The sequence below is a fragment of the Hydra viridissima genome, unplaced genomic scaffold (assembly GCF_058129835.1).
Source record: "Hydra viridissima isolate aposymbiotic clone 2 unplaced genomic scaffold, HvirCarnegie_v1 scaffold_2, whole genome shotgun sequence".
In the NCBI taxonomy this organism is placed as follows: domain Eukaryota; kingdom Metazoa; phylum Cnidaria; class Hydrozoa; order Anthoathecata; family Hydridae; genus Hydra; species Hydra viridissima.
In genome coordinates, this window is record NW_028324301.1 from 24,323,794 (window position 1) to 24,340,557 (window position 16,764).

At 29.4% G+C, this 16,764-nt stretch overlaps 2 protein-coding genes across 2 annotated transcripts; both read right to left on the reverse strand.

Annotated features, from left to right (window-relative positions):
- Positions 1-670: 670 nt before the first annotated feature.
- LOC145199242 (transmembrane protein 9B-like) lies at positions 671-1,174 on the reverse strand. The gene has a single exon (XM_080074259.2). It carries the CDS (start codon positions 1,172-1,174, stop codon positions 671-673), a length of 504 nt encoding a protein of 167 aa, XP_079930385.2.
- A 9,952-nt stretch (positions 1,175-11,126) lies between these two features.
- Positions 11,127-14,065, reverse strand: LOC149892555 (uncharacterized). The gene is made up of 2 exons (XM_090077753.1): positions 12,689-14,065; positions 11,127-12,073 (listed from the first exon to the last, which is right to left on the reverse strand). The coding sequence occupies exon 2, from the start codon at positions 12,071-12,073 to the stop codon at positions 11,654-11,656; it is 420 nt and encodes a 139-aa protein (XP_089933879.1). The 5' UTR covers positions 12,689-14,065; the 3' UTR covers positions 11,127-11,653.
- Between the last annotated feature and the right edge of the window lie 2,699 nt (positions 14,066-16,764).

Sequence of the window (16,764 nt, forward strand, 5' to 3'; positions counted from 1 at the left end):
TTTGGTATAAAAATAAACCTGATATTTGGAACTAGATTACTGTTTGGTGTATTGCATTTTGATGTTTACTAAAGATTCTAAAGTTTGGAATCTTGCTAAATAAATTACGTTAAACATGTTTACTTTTATTTTAGACATAAATAATTTAAAACTTGTATGTATTTGCATGAGGCAGTTTATAATTAAAATAGCAATTATATTTTCATTATAAAATGAAATAGTTAGCAGTAGTAGAAACAAAACAAAAAAACATATAAAGATTATCAGTATTGCATTCAGAAATACATGTTTATTGTAAAAAATAATCTCAGACAAAAATGTTCTTAACTACTTATTATCGTTTTAAATTCTAATAAAACTCGCTTTAAAAATTGGCTATTGTACAGTAAAACAATGAAAAAATTGGTTATTGATAAATTAGAATTGATTAAAAAAATCAATAGGCATAGAAATAACATTTGTTATATTTATCTTTTTTGAGATGTTAATTTGTAAATAAAAATTATAAGCTGAAATGAATGTGACTTTCATATAAAAACTTACTTTTTCACACAAAAATTACTTTGTGAATAAATATATTTAAAAGGTTTTTATAAAGTTATTTTAGAGGGAATGTGCAATAGAACAATAGTGCCTCAGAAAGTTTAGTAGAGGTAAATTATAGTTTTTTTTAATTTAAAACGTCCTTTTTTCCATAAACTCTGTATCTTTGTTCATCCACACTTTGTTGCCAATCAGATATCTTCTTATCTAATCTATTTAATGCTGCATTATTACGTTTTCTAAAAATTGGTCTTTTTATTTTTTCATTAATCAAAGAAGTAGATCTAGATCTATGTATTTTTGATTTGATGAAAACCACAACCATGTACAAACATAACAAAATAATAAATACTATAACAAATATAATAATCACTTTGATGAGCATTGAGTGACGCATTTCAAAGATGCACTCACATTTTAAACAAAAATTTTCTTCACGCTTTACTACATTTCGACAGGTGCAATCCTCTGGTTCTGTTATGTTATTTACAATGAAAATGTGCGTTGAGTTTTTTGGTCCTTCTTTAGGGCAAACACACTTGCAACGCAGATCGCCTGAATTATTAAATGCACATGGTAAAATGTTAATAAGAATCAAAATCCAGAATAAATATACTTGACTTGTACCCATTTGTAGCTGTGTTTAAACTTTTTCCATTTAATTTTTGTTGAACTATATAATATTATTAAATTACTATATAATATTATTAAATTCTATGAAAAATACTTTTAGAAATAATATGACTAATGGCTTTTATTTTATCTAAAATTTGTTCAAATTTTGAAATGTTGGACATGTAAATATCCTGAACTTAGAGAAAAAAAAAGAGTTTATTTAAAAATTATGATTTGTGTGTAAAAGGTTAAAAGTAATATACGTTAAAATAGATTTTTTCCAGGTACCATTTTTTATAAATTCCCCTATAGCTAAAAAAAACTCTATTATAAATCAAATATAAAATTTAATATTAGCAATAAATTTTATACAAAAAAAAAAAAAAAATTTCTAACATTTCATTTGAAAAAGCATTATCTTTATTGTGTAATTAATCAGATTAGACATGCCAACACTACAGGCAATTCAGGCAAGAGACTCGCAATTTTTTACAAAAAATTAATCAAATACCATTTTTTTATCGAGTCTCTAGATTTTAATGCAAAGTAAAAAAAAAATTGAAAGAAATATTAACACATGTTTGGTCAGTCAGTCTCTCTTATATCAACGTCTATTTTAATCATCATGGAGAGTTTGATCTTCTATTCGCCATGCCGATCGTAAAAAATACTATCATGGGACAAGCGGAAACTGAGTTTCGTAATCTTTGTAAAATAGAATGTTCTAACTCTACCGCATAATTTTTTGCGGTTAAGTATCTTTTTGAAGGAACTCCGTTGAGATAAAATTCAAAAATTATTTCATTATCTAAGCACTACATAAAGAAAAGCTAGTCCAACAGAAGTATTTGGGTTATAAATTCATGTTCTTACGTATGTAAAAAAGAGTTTTCAGCAAACTATTTTTATTTTGATTCACCGTTCGTAAAGTCTGCATTGATAATTCGGCCAAGAAGTATCATTTTTTAGCGTTTTAAAAAAATATTTAAATGGTCAAAAGTGCAACATGGACGTTGTAACTAGGGTCACTGACTTTAAAATCCTTTTACTTGACGGAATTTTATATTTTAAGTAATTGTATTGTTATCAAAAGAAAGTAATTGTATGATGTGATCATACTAAAAATCTGGCTCAAGGTACACGAATCTCCCATAAATAGGTTTTTAACATAGAAATCTCTTAAAACGCAACCACAACCACAATCTTTAGCTGCCATATTCATTTAAATATGATCATAATGCGTAAGTAAAAGATTTGAATGCAGACGATAAAAAATAAAAAATTAGGAGAATGTATTATATTAAATGTTACTGTACAGTAAAATCAGAAATATTTTTCACCTCGTGTAAATTTTTTGTCTGACTTCTTAATATATTTAATTTTATAAACTAAACCAACAACTTCAATAACTTCTGCCACATAATGCAAAGAGTATTTCTTTCCACTTTAAAATTTCGTGAAGCTATTTCACTTTTCTTGTTTGCTTTTTCTAGTTCATTATCAAGTATATTTACTTCAAAATCAGTTTCATCATAACTTTTACCATTTAAACATGTGTAAGACTCTAGCTTAAAAACGATCTGGTTTGGCATTGGTTTTATTTGTCTTGGAGAGGTTTTTTTGACCCAGCAAGCACACAATGTTGTAGCAACGTTGAAATAACGTTGATCGACGTTGATCAACGTTATTTCAACGTTGTTTCAACGTTGTGTGCTTGCTGGGAACATTTTAATTGTTAGATTTTAAATATAAAATAACTTTCATTTCATGTGTTACAGTTAAAATATGTGATTTTTCCTCACACCTTTTTGTAATAGTTGTCTTTCCTAATTTGGCTTTTGGATAGGTTGTATTATTTTAGGTGAAACAATTGATGTTGATGGTTAATTCCCAGGAGTGGTTTTAACTTTAATAATATCATTAAAAACTCAAGTTTCAATATCCACTATTGGCTTATCAGCAACATTTGCAGCTAAAAAATAAACTTCAATAAAGATATTTTCATCATGGGAAAAAACCCAGAACATTTAAAACTGTTAATCATATTATTTGGTACAAAAGTATGAGAATAAGCTTGACCAACAAGGTAAGATACATCATAAATTGTAACTGTTTAACAGCATTTCCTAGAGATATCATCCAATTATTCATGGCATTGTTATAAAAAAATTTTAAATAGGAGTTGCATTTTGTGGGTTGCATGAGGATGAAATGTCATTAAAATTGTGCCAGAACTTTTAGCTAACTCAATAATAGAAATGTTGACACGAACTTCATGATTATCCATTAATAAAAAAACTAGTTATTCAACCAAAGGTCATACATTAGGAGAAGCACCATTCACCATGTATTCCTTAAATTTAGCACATGGAAATACAGTAGTACCAATGGTTGTAATGATTGTTGCATTGTCGCCTCATTCTGCACTAGTCATACTTCTTACTTGTTTTTTGCCTTCTGAAGCTATGATTTTTGGTGGAATTTGAACTGTGGGAAGTTCTGTTGCATCACAGTTTTAAATGTTTGATGTTTCAAAATGATAACATTTTGAAACACTTTTATAACTTTTATATAACTCTTATGGTTTCTTTATTGAAAGCAGAAGATCTTCCAAGATACATTAGCTGTGGTTTACGTAGAGTTAACTTATCATTACATCTTCTTGAGAAAAGCATCAACCTTCCTCCTTCACATTTTAAACAAAAGCATGTTAACAGAAATGATTTTATATTTTTCTGCTCTTACTTCCTTATGGCTGTATAGAAATTAAGTAAAGCTATATAATCAACCTGATTATTAAGTTGCTACAGCTGCCAACTAACTTAATCATTAAAATTTATCATCATACAATTACACATTAGTAAATGAATTTTATAATAATTTTCATAAAACTGCCTCTTAAAGTTTGCAAAATATCAAAGCGTAACAGCCAAAGGTAAAACATCCAACGCTGGTCAAAGGTACACGAGATGAGTTTCTTTAACAATTATCATCTCAATCCCCATTTAGGTTAAGAAATTATCATCTAAACATTTCCGTAACAAAAAAAAGATATAGGCTAATGTTAATAACATCAACCAAACAACAATTTATGACAGTTTTATTATCAAAATAAGTTAAACACAAATATTTACTTTTCAAGAGCCAAAAAAGTATAACTTCTCGTAGATCAACACAATCTATCCTAAGCATGATCTTTTACGTTAAGAAGAGTTGTCATTGACTAATATTTCAAATAGCACTTCATGCTTTTTCAAAGTAATAATAGTAGGTCAACAGGACGAAGCGACTAAAGGTACAATGTAGTCAAAGGTACAACAGGTTCCCCTACTTATACTCCCTGCAGTTATTTAGGCTAGCAAGGTACTTTTGGAAGTAGCTAGGTACATGAGAATTAGGGAAAGCCTAGGTGGAATGGAATCCTTCATTTGTTTAATAACTATGACGTGAGATCTCTAAAAAACAATTTGAAATAAATTTAGACAGGAAATATATAAAAGGTTCCGCGTTTTTGTTTACATCGTTGTCGTAAGGTTACTTTATTTCACGATTTTCACATAACTAATTACAGCATTTTAAGATTCTCATGTGGCTATTGTAAGTATAATCTATAATTTAAAGTGTGTTTGTTAAATGTTCGTAATATCTACTTCTTACGCTCAATTTTTCATCTAAACTTTGTCATTTGGGGCGGAATGGGAACAGGACTGGGATTTTTATCTACTTTAGCCGGGATAAGTCTCATTCGAATCTAGATCTAGACTTTTCATAACATTATTTACTTTTTTAATTTTAACCTTATTTCTTAATTTTACAAGTTGCTAGAATGGCAATTTGCTTATTTTTTCTTGTTTTTTATACAAAAAAAGGTAACTTCCAATCAACTATTCAAGCTTCAACTGTTTTTAGAAGATTTTCATGACCTCTGAAAAAAGTACTGGCTAATTCCGCCCCGGGTTCCCCAACTTATTTACCAGGTTAATAATATTACTTGTTCGAAAACTATTAAAAATTAAACTCTGTTTTTGAATATAGAATTTAGTCAAAAATTCCTTTAATATTTGACAAGTGACGTTGGTAACTCTTTTTGTCAAACCATTCAGGGGAGTAGCAGCATCTATCCTCTAATTTATATTACATATTAGTGGTTCCAAACGTTCCCGCAAAGCTCCGCGGCTCCGCACGTACACACAACGACGCTCAGTTAAAGATAACACCAATATACAAAAAATAACTCAATCAACCTTTTTTAGTGACTTTTTTAATCAAAGTTTTTTTTTAAAAAAAAAATTTTCCCATTTACAATAAAGTGGTTTGATCATTCCTTTCACTTACGGACGTTTCGGACGCATCACTCAGTAAAGAACGATTAATCTTCGTCACATAACAAGAAACAATATATCTTCGTTACTTGTAACTTTGTTAAAATTATTTAGCACGCAGATTTTTTCTGTATATTTTAACTATATTTTTAAATAGAAAGTAATGCTAGAATAAATGTAGACGAATGAGAGAAATAAACTGGTAATTTCACAAAAATATGCAGGTGTTTACATTTTGGTTGCTACAGCAGCGCAAGAAATTTTGTTTTCCTAGATGAGGTTTTGTTTTGGATACCTTCTGGGATAGTTCATCTGGGTCCAATTAGATCGTATGCCCGCCGTTTTTTGTCCCAAAAAACCAATTTATCATCTGAGGTAAGCATTTAGTAAAAGAAAGGATTTTCCTTGTGAAGCGAGTGCAGTAAGTCACAAATAATGGCTCGTTAGATCTTATTGCTTTCCGAAAATTTGTGTGGCATCTACCTTGCTTTTGCGATCACATGTTCCTTACACTAACTCAACTTATTAATATTTACGCAAGATGATTGACCAAAAAGTGGCTAGACTTCGATTTCCAGCAACGAGTTTAGCAACAATCATGTGTTACAAAATTGTGTGATTAAATTTTTGGGTATTTTTAAGGAGATATAAAGACATGCTCTCTTTCTAAATTGTGGCCTTCAGTACTTTACATGCCTTAAAATTGCGTAAATGAAGTTACTTGAAAGCCAGTTTTGCAATGTTATGATTACGTTTGGACTTTTTCAACATTAAGTCGACATAAAATCGAGTTACGCCTTTCAGGCGTAATGAACTAAAATCATACTTAAATGTAGTAAAAGTTAATTAATTAACTTATAGAACTTTTTATCATGACTTTAGTTCATTACTTTTGTGGCTCAAAAAGTGCCGTTGTGAATTTCTTAGTAAACTTAAATGCCTCTGACAGCAGTATATTGACTGCATTGGTTAGATGAAGTACTTTTCACATACAAGTAGGGGAACATGGGGCAAGATGACAAACATTTTGAAAAGCACTTATATCTTATTCAAAAACTGTTTCAATAAGTAAAAGTTTATCAAAAAGTGGAAAAAAAATTATTATGCGTCACATATGTATAAAAAAAACCCATAAAAATCAAAAATAGCCCGGAAAAAACTCATTAACCAAAGTTACCTTAAACTATCATCTTGCCCCGTTTGCGGGGCAAGATGGCGACTTTGAAAAAAGTAAATTTCATTATACCATTACCTTCTCAAATAACACAATATCATAAATTCTAGTTAATAAGATATGTAACACCAACGGCTATGTAATTTTTAAACAATTAAACTATATATTTATATAGGGCTATGCAAAAAAAAGTCTACTAATCAGTTCATACCAAATTCCAACACAATAAAATAAAGCAAATGTCAAACAAAATATTTTAATGCATAATAAAGCAATGTAATAATGTCTAAGCTACACAAAGGTTATTACAGTACAGGTTTATGGTAAAACATGTACTTTGACGAAACGACAAACAAAATATCTTGCCCCGTTCATCTTACCCCTAGCCCAGCAAACATCAAGTCTAAAAAAGACGTCTTTTAGATGTATAAAAAACGTCTAATACGTCTAAAAGACATATTTAAGACGTCTTTTTTAGACTAAATGTTTGTTGGGAGGCTACTTAATCTTCAAAATGACTCAGAACTCTACATAAATAAGTTATCATAGCTTAATACTACTTGTATGGCTTCCAAATTGAACAAACTGAATGAGAAATTCTTGCTTACCTTTGGCTGGTGATGTAATGATGAAATAAATCAAATAGAAGTGGATAAATTTTTTTTTTCCCTTATATAGGAGAAACCTTTTTAACAATTATCTTTGATTCCGAAAATAATATTTATAAAGAAAGCATAAATAAATCTTGTAAATGTAATCTACTTTCCTCTCAGCTACATTCAGATTTCAAATTTATTTGAGTTTTGAAGATAACAATACGTTTTCATCTTGCCCCATTCGTCATATTACCCCATGTTCCCCTATAGAAAAACAGCAATCATTAAACCATCGTACAGCGGGCCAGAATGCACTTTTACTGGACCAAATTCGTAACTAATTTAATATTAGAGCTATATTCACTATTTTATAAGTGCTATATTCACTAAATTTGGCATGAGTACCGATATGAGTTCACACTTCTTACAAAAGTGATAATTTTTTAAATTTAGCTGTTATGGATACTTATATTGCTTAGTTACCGGATACTTTCCTTAGTTACAAAGTGGTAAATTGATATTTGAATATTTTATCGGATTTTTGACCCACCTATATTGAATATCAATTGAATATTTAGGTAAATAATGTTTTAGGAATAATAAAACCAAAAAATAGTGCAAGAAAACATCAATTTTAAATTACATCAAAAAATTATAAAACAATAATATTGTTTGAAGATTGTTTAAGTAATTGTAAAACATCTGAAGGAAATGCTTTATGATTTGTTTGGTGTGATGTTGATTTACGCAGTGATGAAATAACAGGATCACTGGAAACTAGGAGTCTATTGATAAGATCAGTATTTGTTGCTTTTCTGGATGTTTTTCAGCTGAAATTTTTGCGATAAGGTTTGAAGTCTTTATTTCTAGCCTCTTGAGCTTCCTCTGACATAAGTCCGATGGGTAAAGTAAGGCTTTTAATTATGTCATGTCCATGTATCAATACTTTGTGAACTGATTGAGCCATGTAATACCATGGATAAAGGGATACACATAATCTAAAAGTTTCAAAACAATAATCCTTGAGCTTTAAGCAGTCTGTTTCATATCCTGAAGAGAGCGTTACCAAGATAATGTAAAATCTGAATATAAGGTTTTGATTAATACCCAGAATTTCAGCTGTTTGTTCATATGCTGCAAAAGCACGCCTTGAGGTATTGCCATCATTGCTTGTTCCAGAACCACCACTTTTAGGGAAATCAACTACAATTCCCATTTTGTTCATAAAATCAGTCTGAATCTTTCGTTTAGCTACATATGCTTTTTCTTTGTGTTCTTTGGATCTTGCTTGCCACTTTCTTGTTTCTTTTTTATATGCAATGTGCAATACCATCTCAAAAAATCGAATCCATGCATGAAGACTGGAAAGACCATATTTGAACTCTCTGTTTGTATAATCTATATTAAGGATATCAAGACTATTCATATTTTTTGGAGAGACACCACACACTGAATAGCATTAGTATGAGTTATTTTTTTCAGATAATATTACTAGAACCTACCCATCAATCATTGTAAGTTTAAAAAAACAATTCACTTCAATAGAAGATCCGCAAACCTCTAATAAAATCATACCCAAGCTTTCTATCTCACTTTTGATGTACTGATCTTCTTCAATCACAGATTCCTTGGATTCCATTTTGTATGCAAATCTTATGGGTCTACAATAGGCTGTGGAGGACGACTTTTGATTTCTCCAAATAGGCACCTTTTCGTTGCCCGTGTTAAATCCAGTCAAATCCAATGGGACTAGACAAGTAATAAATAATGATTCTTCACGCTTTAAATCTCTGTTAATGTCAGGTTCTGATAAAACTTGTTTATAAATGCTTTGGCCAGTAGCACCATCAAAACCAGCCTTACACGTTAGTGTCATTGTTTTTATTGCTTTGTCGTTCAATATCAAGTGCCTTAGCAAAGGTTCCTGAACTGCACAGATTCTTTGCAAAGTATGAATCATTAAATCTTTTAAAGGGACTGAAGCTGAATAGTCCTCCACTGTTATGTTTGCAGGATAACATTTCAATTTTGCATCTCTGACATCATTGTAAGCGGGGTAGATGTTATATTCTTTCTCCAAGGCTCCGCTTCTAATCAATTGATAGGAAGCTTTTGTCAGACTTGCATCAATTATTAAAGCCAGTGCTTCGTCTGCTGAATATTTTTTGTTAGCAGCAAAAAATAATTCATTGGATGAATGAGATTCAATTAAACAAGATACACGCCGTTTTTTAGTTTTATTAGAACTGTTATCAAATGCAACTGGTTTTCGACCACGTCTACTTGCAGTTGGTTCATTGTCTTTTTTTCTGACAATTAAATATTCATTAAGCCAGTTCACAAACTTCTTTTCAAAATTTTTGACAGTATAGTTTGCAGATTTCCACTTTTTTTATACAAGTAAATAAATCGTTGAACAGCATGTCTAAAATCAACGTCTTTAAAATCAGCAAATTTTGGCTGAATAAATTTTAACATGTCTTCAGTAATATTTTGTTTTGAAATACTAAGATTGTTTTTTTTGGAGAAAATTATGAATGTCTAAGTTTAACAAAACCATATCTAAATAATTATTGTAACAAGTATTTTGTATTTAAAAGTAAAATGTTATAATATATATGTCGCCCGGACTACTAATATTTGTTAGTAATTAAGTTACTACAAGTGTTAGTAATTAAAATTAAAAGTAATTAAATTACTGTCAGCGTTAGTAATTAAATTACTAACAACTACCGAAAATATGTTGTTACTATTCCATGCAAAGTAAGTTATCCATACTAACCAAAAAAAATAATCTCATAAGAATTGTGAATCTCATTTTAATACATACCCCCAATATTGTGCACTTAGCACAAGTAAAATACTGTTAAAACAACGTTAATGTAAAAATGAGTTGTTGCTATGCAAAATTTAGTACCATAACAACCAAGTTAAGACATACATAAAATCTGAACGGAGATTTAAGGGGACGAGCAATCAATTAAAACTCGATTGAAGCATCATATAGCTCAAATAAATATAAGACAACACATGGCAAATTGTGGTAATTATTAGTTATTGTGCGGCAAGAGATAAGTTTCTTAAGAAATTTTTTTTTTAATCTGTGATTTTCTAAGTATAACTGAGATAACATGCTATGACAAATTTATTTCACACATTGAATTCTCTTATTTCTAAATACTCTAGAATAACATGTACTAATTTTTTGTTTCAAAAACGTAGATGTAATTGAAATATAACACAACGTTGATGTCACCGTTAATTACTTATAACTTTTTTTTTTTTATCTCAATATTCAAATGCTTAGAGTCCTGGTAACTAAGGGATTTAATATAAATAATGAGTAAATTTCTCCTAATATATGTAGATAATAAAATTAAATTGGTTTTCAAGATTATACAACTAAAATTTTTCCCATTTTGTTCACCTAATGGCCCACTGTGCATCGATTATCACCAAGTTTCTGAAACAATAGCAGCAAGTGGGATTTAAAAGTATTTTACCGGATGATGTTTTTTCCAAAAGATGACGCACTCGTGTTCGATAGCTAACTCTCTGTTGACTAATAATAATAAATGTCGATTGGCAGAGTAGCTAAGCTCTATAACATAATGTGTTGAAGATTTTATTAAGTTTTAACTAGCTGAAACTAAACTCTGGTGTTTGAACAATCATAAATCTAAAATATGGGTTGGGGTGCAAAGATTTTTAACCCAACAAATTAAATTGCATTAGTACTTGTACATTATATATAATACACTATATATGCTTCATATGTAATTTAACGTTATCTATATGTATATTGTTAAAATTATCGGAAACTGTATTTTTCAGGGTATTTATAAATTGAATACTTTTTTTATAAATTAAAAAATGTTTCTTTATATAATCCCTTTTATTTGGAGAGTTACAGAATACGAAGGAATACTTTTTACCTACAAATAGTGGTTAAAAAAAATAGAATTATAATTACAATTGCAGCAATTAAACATTAAAGCAATGCAGATAAACACTAATATTTCACGTAAACTACAACTAAAAAATAATATTATTAACAAAATAATTTTAACTTCCTTTTGTAGTGGTTCCTTTTTTTTACAATTACTTTGACGAAAACACAGTAAAATTATTTTACACAAGGTAAAATTTATTTAAAAAAAAAAAAAAGTGTAAAAAATTACCAAGATAAAAATCAAATTCAACAGTTTTGCCTTTTTTTGACAAATTTTCACAACTTTATTAAATCTATTTACTTATTCATTTAGCTTCAACCATAAACAACGCTTATAAATATGCAACATAAATTTACTAGGCAGATGTTTTTCATAACAAAAAAATAAGTCTTCTCCATAAAAGAAAATAAAACTCGATGTTCAGTATCAATTCAAATTGTAGCAAAACTCTTAATCGCTCATGAGACAACAACATAAGCATGCCATGCATAGAGCACCAAGAGCGCAATCTTCTGCTGTGGTATCAGCTTTTTTATGTTCATGAACATACACCTGCTGAGGAGGTTGTTGCACTATTATAGTTGAATTGGGTGGTTGCCCTGGGTATGGGCCCCCTTGTTGATATGGTGGATATCCAGGTGAAGGATATGGTTGTTGTTGTGGGTACCCAGTTTGTGCTCCAGGATACCCAGGATAACCTGGTTGGGACACAGGATAACCTGGTTGAGATGGAGGATAACTTGGTGGAGGTACAGGATAACTAGATGGGTAAGGTGGCGGCTGTGTATTGTAAGGAGGAGGCTTTGACAAACCTTGATATCCTTCTTGTTGTGGAGGTTGATAATAAGGATTTACTGGTGGTGCTGACATCTATAACAAATGAAGGATTAACTTTTAATTTTATCAACCACTATTAAAAATTCACATAACCTTATATTTCCACCATTTATTTCTACTTACATTTTTAGTGCATTAAAACACCTAAAATATGAATATTTTATTGTAATTGTAAACCTTACAGTAGAAGTTTATTATACAAACTATATCCTAATAAATTAAATTTTTTAAAAAGCTATTTAAAAAGTTTTACCATCATTTGTTAACAGTTTTTCAGCTAAAAATATTTTTTTAAAAAATGAAATTATTTTTAAAAAATTTTTAATAAAAAACATTTTGCTCAATTTACTGATAGAAGGAAACATCTTGGTCCTAATAAAAGAAAATCTGCTGGTAAAACAACAAAAATTATTTAAAAGTTAACTGTTAATTTTTGAATATCTTATAAAATTTATTTGTTTTAAAATTTGAAGTTGGAAAAACAGTAACAAGAAAAACTTTAAGTTAAGATTGCTTTTTAGAAATTGCTTTTTAAAAAAAGTTTTTTCCATTCCTTGTAAACAGAAATGCTGTAGGTTCAGTTGAAACTGCACAATTAACATTCTTCTAAATAGCTTGCCTATAGATCTCATAACAAAATTATCTAACCTTTCTTTTATTTAACAGTAATCAATTGACCTCTAATTACTCATCATTTAAAAACTGCTAAAAAAAAAAGTTAATTAACTCATAACATATAATAGCTATCACTATAAAACAACTAAAAACAAAATTACAAAAAAACTGGTGCCCAGAAAAAGTTTTGTTTAAGTTTTTTGTTGCTAGATGGAAACTTAGATTGAGTGAAAGAATGCTAGATGGGACTTCATGTTTAAGAGCAGCATCTTAAATTTGAAGACTTTGTTATAAAATTCTTCAGGATAACCAAAAATAATTTTACAAAAAATACAACTCATGTGGAATTTAGACCAAATTGCTTTTCAGGCAATCAAGGCAAACAATTAACACTTTAAAAGGGTAGTACAAAATAGCTGCTAAAATGAGCAATAATGGACAAAACCATTTATACATATGGTAATTATATAAATGCTCATAAAGTTGTATTTATTATTTTCAAATCTAAGTTAAGTATTTTGAATAATTAGATCATCAATCATAACTAATAGTCACAACATATTACATAATAAGTAGTAACAAACTGAAAATGATTATCAAAATCATCTTCACTATATATAAATGCACAATTATAAATTAAATAAAAAAAGAACTAATAGCCCTATGTATTTATCTACGCTGAAGATAATCATCAAGATCATCTTCAATATATATGAATACATGATTAATTTAATAAAAAAGAAATAATAGCTCTTTGTATACATATAACTTTAAAAAGGAAAATCTAATGGTGTAAATCATTTTTAACAAAAATATATAAAATTTGAATTCTTTTGCACTAAAAACATGCATGATTTCTTTACATTTATTACTTAAATTCATTTAAATTTAAAAAATTTCTTAAACTTTTTTAAAACTTCTATTTAAAACAAAAACTTTTTATTTTTATAAACATCCATTTTGATAAAGCTGAATTTTGGTTTACAGTATTTAATTTTTTTTTTCTTTTACATAAAAATACTTGATTAAAAGGGTATACCGTTAAACCTTCATCTCATATTTTACATACACACATACATGCATATATACATACATACACACATACATACACACATACACACATACATACATACATACATACATACATACATACATACATACATACATACATACATACATACATACATACATACATACATACATACATACATACATACATACATACATACATACATACATACATACATACATACATACATACATACATACATAGAAACATGCGTTAATGTAATCAGCAATACTTTGTTGAACAAACTCTAACATAAGTAAAACATTTCTCAGTATTTAGCTAACTAAAGTATTCTCAGTATTTAGCTAATAACTCGCATCTTTAACTTATCCATTTAGTTTGTTTCAATTAGTACAAACTTTAAATTAAAAATTGACGGCTTTTCGGCGGATTTGTGAAAATCAAGGATTTGTTTCATATCCTTAAAGATGGTTTCAAAATAATAAGTTTATAAAATTACGTAGTGTTCTATATTTACCTATAAGTTAATGCATTACGTAATGCTAACTTTTCAAATCAAATATTATTCAACATATCAGAGATAACGTTTAATAGCCTAAGAGCTAAGTTGGCAAGTAAAAGTTTACAAACTTTAACTTAGTATTTAAACACTAGTCTGTAACCGTTATTTTTTAGGAGCACCAGCATATCTAAACGTATTTGACGCGTGGTGACTTCACTTTCCGAGTGCCTCCCCAGGTGGCTCCATTGCTACTATACTCCTAGTATAGACTTATCAAGCTGAATAATTTTGCATGCGTAAAAGATTTTCACTGCTAAAAAGAAGCACATAAGATTCCTTAAAGTCATGCGCATGCGTTAAAAAAATGTTTGTGAATGTGGATAAAATCGAGTAGGTAGAATGTGACGCCTCTGACACGTAAAATTAACAACGAAATATTGAGTACCAGCGGATAGTATCGGCATGGATGTAAACTTGGAATAAGTTATTCAATTATTACTAACCAGTTTAACATTTTATGTCATCTTCGTGCCTTATACAAATCTTGTAAACTATAGACAATATTTTGTTAGTCTGTTTACTGTATTTGCTAAAAAAACAAACATTTTGTTTGAATAAGAAATTAGTTATAGCTTTAATATTGATGAATATTTATAAACTAATATTTTTTCTTTTCGATATATAAGTATCATGCAAATACAGCTGTTTAGTGACGTCACTGAATATTTTTATGGAGTCACATTTTGATTTTTGACGGGTCCGCGATTTGGGACCTTCTCAAAACAAGAATACGCAAAATCAACGTTTTAAGTTTCTTTTTTTTTTTCTTTTTTTTTTTTTTACAAATGATTTCCTGAGTAGAAAACGGTATTGGCGCAATATTGGCCAATATCGCGCTAATATTGGTTTTTTCTTAGCCAATATTGGCCAAGATAGCCATTTTGTGTTAAATATTGGCAAATAATATTGCACAAACATTCGTATTCCAGTATTAGCAAAAATATTACGCCACTATTGCCCTAATACTTTGAATATTTTCAAATAATTAACTAAATAATTTTTAATCACAGTATAGTTTATTTAGTATGTAAAAATAATTGAAGTTCTTTTTACCAGGGGTGAGTAGTCGGGAGTCGAGGAGTCGAAGTTCTTTTTACCAGGGGTGAGTAGTCGGGAGTCGAGGAGTCGAAGTTCTTTTTACCAGGGGTGAGTAGTCGGGAGTCGAGGAGTCGAAGTTCTTTTTACCAGGGGTGAGTAGTCGGGAGTCGAGGAGTCGAAGTTTTTTTTACCAGGGGTGAGTAGTCGGGAGTCGAGGAGTCGAAGTTTTTTGGAAGAGTCGGAATCAAAAGTAAAAAAAAAACAATTACAAAAAAAAAAAAAAAAAAGATAAAAGTTTAGTGTTGCTTTTTGTTACATTCCTCTATACCATATTTCTTTACGGTAGACTAAACGTGGTAAATTTTGTGGTAAATCCTTTCCCTTCAGTACTCCACTTCAATTTAATTTGATAAATTTAAGTTTGAACTCAGATTGCAAATAAAATAAAAACATTGGTAGTTTGTACACTTTTTATATTGATATATATTTTTTAACAGTCCGAAATTTGCTAATAATTGAAGACCACGGGGGAAAAGGCAGGAATGTCACAAATTTTAATATTATTTGCTATACACCTTTTTTTCTTCCTCCCATGTTAAATATTGACCTGACTATGCAAACAAATTGAAATCTCACCTACGTCACCAGTAAAGTGCAGTTAAAAATCATTATCCTATGAAAGTGTAAGACACTTTCAAACTTTAAAACTCATATTTTTAAAAAGCTTCTAAATGTGAGATGCCTATTTTTTCCGCTGTGGAATTTTGGGGATAAAAAACTTGTAAGAAAAAGATGGTAAAAAGTGTATTGGGCCGGTTAGTTCCACTAAGACAACACAGCCCGGTTCAAGCAGTAACGGTCCAAATAGAGTCTCGAATTTAAAGCGCCATCTGGCAAACAAGCATCCTGATATCTATAAGCTTGTATAGAACAATTACTGCTGAGACTCAAAAGTTAACTTGTTGCAAGGCTACAAATTTTACTAAAAAAAAAAATACTGATAAACAGTCCATAACACAACATTTTTCTAATGTAAAATTTACAGTTACAATAACAACAAAAGTATTAACACCTTATCGATTTAGTTATTTAAAAATGGAGTTGCGTTTTCTTAATTTCCACACCAGTTTTTATAGGATTAAATGGAGAAATAGCGAAAATCTCGGAGTATCTTTAGAGAGATACAGTATTAGTTTAATTATTTTATAGGAAGCAGAGAAAAACTGCATGATCTTAAGAGGAATTCTTGCATCAGGCAAATAGTTAATTATATGAAAATGAACGTCCAGTTGATGACAAGAAAAACTTCTCTATCTGTAACTCTGGCAGTGAGGAACATTGAAAATCAACTTTTAATTTAATGCATCAAAATTCTTAGGGTATTCTGTTAGATCTTTCTAAAGATCTTTCTAAAGATCAAGTTTTGTCAGTAATTACTGAGCTGCAAGAGCACCAAAGCTTAATGCAATATTAAAATGC